This window comes from Saccostrea cucullata, unplaced genomic scaffold, assembly GCF_032062105.1.
Source record: "Saccostrea cucullata isolate Sc308-1 unplaced genomic scaffold, CSIRO_AGI_Scuc_v1 ctg3190, whole genome shotgun sequence".
In the NCBI taxonomy this organism is placed as follows: Eukaryota; Metazoa; Mollusca; class Bivalvia; order Ostreida; family Ostreidae; genus Saccostrea; species Saccostrea cuccullata.
This window is the reverse complement of record NW_026933404.1, coordinates 12,119-16,334: the sequence shown is the minus strand read 5'-3', so window position 1 is coordinate 16,334 and position 4,216 is coordinate 12,119. Positions and strand designations below refer to the sequence as shown.

At 43.6% G+C, this 4,216-nt stretch overlaps 1 protein-coding gene across 1 annotated transcript; it reads right to left on the bottom strand.

The window, feature by feature from the left end:
* Positions 1 to 1,002: 1,002 nt before the first annotated feature.
* LOC134238204 (uncharacterized) lies at positions 1,003 to 3,921 on the bottom strand. The gene is made up of 2 exons (XM_062720318.1): positions 3,174 to 3,921; positions 1,003 to 3,023 (listed from the first exon to the last, which is right to left on the bottom strand). Exons 1-2 carry the CDS (start codon positions 3,919 to 3,921, stop codon positions 1,003 to 1,005), a joined length of 2,769 nt encoding a protein of 922 aa, XP_062576302.1.
* Positions 3,922 to 4,216: the final 295 nt, after the last annotated feature.

Genomic DNA, 4,216 nt, shown 5'->3' with positions numbered 1-4,216 from the left:
CTGAGGAGCTTGCTTAACAATAGAAAACACCAAATTTGAGTTCTGTCCTTTTATTTATAGTTAGCACAGAAATAGGCGTTTGGACTGTTGAATCTCACCTCGACAGATGGGGCAAAACTGAAAAGAAGGAGCACACAAAGCACAGCAGCATACGTGTCCGCAAGGTAGAAAAACGATTTGTAATTCCTCGTCTAAACAAATGTGACATTTTCCTCGAGCCTGGACGTCTGGTTCTGGGTTCAGTAGAGGTTTAATCTCAGGTAAAGGTTTATATCCCTGCTGATCTAAACCCGCAATGAACACATTCATCACCCACCCTCGTCCTTTATACAGATTGATGTAAGGACAATTGGGGTTCCAATAAGCATGTTCTACACAAGGATCGTCCTCGGGATCCCAATTACTAAAAATCATTCCACAATGAAAACAGGTAGCCTTATCTTTCACTCCCCTGTAGTAAAACCCGGCTCGAGCTAGGTCTGGTATTTTTCCTAAGAGAGGTTCTGGCCATCCGTGCTCAAAAGTAGCTTCTCTCTTTGAGAGCCGAGCATACTGGGGATAACGCATAGGTTGATCTAGCAATTTCTCAGTCATGACTGAACTTTTGATTCGTATTGCCCCCCTTTTTATAGGGAAGAAGAAAAACAACAACACATAAAAACATTCAATTTTTTATTTGTAATAACAAACAAACAAACATATCAGCATATTAATAACCATAAGGTAAAGTGTTATAATTCTCTACAATTTGTCTCTTATCATACACAATTCTATACGTTTTCTCTGAAGGTTTGTTCACGAGTTCATGATCACGGGTCCTCTGGATTTTGTTGTCATAAGGGACTTTTAATTCCTCTATTTTTTCCCTTGAGCATTTTTTCTAAAGTGTCTGGGCACACCAACTGAGAGGTTCGATGGTTGAGAGTGATCCCTTTGCATTTAAGGGTCTCGGTTCCTTTGTCCGTTCGAAAACCATAATTTTTAGGACCTGCCGACATGAATTTAGTGATGAGATCCCCGTCTAATTCGTCGGTCCATTAAAGCTCCTTCTATATGTTGGTAAATGATACTGTCCGTATCGAAATAAAGGCCCCGTTCTTCTAAAGGTTGTAAAGTCTCGTAGAGATGTAAGCGGGCATAGGCGGTGGTAAAACAAGCCAGGATCACGTTTCCAAAGGGACATTCTTCGACGAATTCCTCTTTGTCTTGAAAATTCACTAGAATCTTGTCTTCATTGGAATCTTCTTTATTGACTAAGAGTCGCATGCCCTTGATGTCGAGAGTCGAATTTTGTAAGAGTTGGTGTAATTCCTCTGTTTCGTCCAAGTATCTGACTTTGGGTAATAACAATCGTTGAGCAAATTTTCCCCACAGACAATTTAAAAAGAGTTTAGCAATGGTTCTTCTCACTGGATTCTTCTCGATACTGATCCTATCCATCATGAATCCTTCTTTGTCGAAGATTTGTCGAATGTAATCTTGTTCTTGTTCTGAGGTCTTACAGTCGGGGGGAAATCCGGACGCTTCCTGTTTGATCTTGAGGAAGGTATTGATGTACTCTTTAAATAAGTCTTGACTGCTTTGTTTAAAATGCCACACTTCGTAAATTTGCTCTAAGGTATAGCCCATGTCTAGGGCTTTATGTAATTCGCTCGTCACCCAAGTACCCGTGAGACTACGTTCCCGGTCGGTGTGTTGACATGGATGTTGAGAAGTAGAGTCTTGTTGTTCGGCACACGTGCGACATAAGGGAAATAATAACTTGCCTCCCGTCCTATAAGGTAATACGGGGTGAAAGAGACCTCGGGGTGGTAAGACCCGACAGTGAATGAGACCGAAATAATTTCTCACGTCCTGGAAGTCGTCTGTGATGATCTCGGGATACCCTAGGGGAAAGGGTCTGTGTTTCAACACGTAAGGGTATAAGGAACAGACGTCCACGTATCTCATGTCCCCTTCTTCACAATATAATTTAGTGGCATTGGTCCGGCCTCCGTACAGACCTTCTCGAGGTTTCAAAGGATCCGGAATGTCCAGATCTCGTACAAATTGCTGTAAACTCTCATCTTGTTGCACTTGCTGATCGAAATCGTGCTCCCAGATACTACACACGTTGTACCCCATATCCTCTAAATCCGCAGTCCTTCTGAGAGTTTTCTCGTGTAATTGTTGGTAAGTAAATTGGGTCCGGTGAGGATGAGTTTCCGTCTGTAAACTGGGATAGCAAGTGGGGCATCCGTGCCAATAACACCCGTAAAATTCGTAGACGGTACGAGTCGCTTCCTGGTATCCGTCGACGGTATAATTTCCGATCGGGACTTCGCCTCCGTTTCTGGCATGTCGTATGTGACATCCACTCTGATGACTCATCCAGGTGAGCCACCGACAGGCTTTGGCCGAATATTGTCGTGCCGGTTCATACCCGAGGTTCGGAATGATGGCAATGGTGTCTTTAGGCATGAAATTTCGACGGTAGGCTAAGTTAGCAGCACTGGCAAACGTGATGGATTCCTGGAAAGGGTCCACGTTGACCAACCTCTTGAGGGTGCTTCTAAATTGTGCACAGCATCGTCGTAGAATGTCGACGTCCGAGATACAATACCCTACAAACTCTTTCTGGAAATCAAACACTTTTCCCCTCTGTTGGTCGTACCATTGGAAAAAAGCTTGTCGTCCGCTGGTAGACATTTCGTCCGGTTTGTAGAAAGCTGTCGGTGGATAAGGTCCCACGTAATTCTGGTTCTGTTCCGTATTAAAAAAGTGAGGGAAATAACCTTTCTTCAATTCGCTGAATCCGAAAGCGGAGGGCATCTTGGCCAAAGGAAAAGTTAAGAAACTATACGAGTCGATGAATTTGAGTCCAGATATTTCCATGTACAAGATCTTACTGCCGTTCATGATCACGTTAGGTTTCAGGCAAGAGGAATGCACCAGGTGATTCAAAATGAATTGTCCGTCGTATCCTTTGAAGTTATGGGCGATGACGATGGCCTCGTCGTGTACTAAAGTGGAATTCTTAGTACCTGAAGTAGGTTGTAATAACCAGTCCATGAACTTCTTTAAGGTGTCTGGGCCTTGAAATAGGTGCTGACGGGGTCCCATGTGTTGACAATGAGGACAGGGTTGGTCTATGGGTAAGCCATCGCAATGTTGACAGACGCGATGTGCCACACATAGATTAGGAACGTGAATGCCCGATTCCTGAGTGCATTCGAAATCGAAATAAATGTAAAACTCTAAGGTGTCTTCTCCCTTCTTCTTCTTCTTCTTGGGCTTCAGTTGTACGTAGCACCGATGATCGGTATCGACGATTTTCTTACAGATCTTACACTGTTTCTGATCTCCGCATTTGTGATGAGGTAATAAATTCTTAGGTATCCAGGACTGACACTTCTCGCATAGCCCCATTAAATTGCAGACAGTAGTGGTGTTTTTCTTACTATGAGGTCTTAAATGATTTTCGTAGCAGGTCCTGTTCTTAAACATTCCTTGGCATTCCCGACATTTAATCTCGATCCCTTCATCGGGACAATTAGGGTGATGTCCTAAACAAAAGGTACAGCGATGAGGGCATTTGGACCGATGGTCTGTGACCTTCCTGTACCCCACGTCGCAATGATCACAGTAATATTGGTTCCCCGTTACTCCCGGCATGGATATGATGGCATCGTAATGACGGTTGTCTAACAAAATGTTCAAACAAGTTCCATCTCCCCAGCCTTTGAAGATGCGCTCTAAACAGAGTTTAGTGGAAGTAGATTTGAATTGAAATATTTTCAGACGATACTGAGGAGCTAATACCTGTTGTAATTTGGGCCACTCTAGGGCTCCACACGCTTGAGTAATATCACACCCGGCCTGTTCCATGAGAGCTATGGCTTCTCGTTTCTGGTCTAAGGATTGGCTATCTCCCTTCCGCATACGGAGCCAACGTTTTTCCCATTCCGGGTCTGGATGTTCCGGTTTTTGACTGTGTAATCGAGTGACGACGATGGCTCTAGCTAAACAAAATTTATCATGGGGATTGACGATCCGAACGATGGATTGTTTATTGTTCTTGAAAATTTCTTTATTCACTTGTAGATGCTTGGTTCTGTCTCCACCACTCCCCTGCGGATTCTCGATATGAAGCAGTTGGAATTCCGTGGAGCCGTCCCCAGTTTGAACTCCTTTTTGGATTGTTGCACGTCTTGTATTTTTTTAAAAATGACGTCTT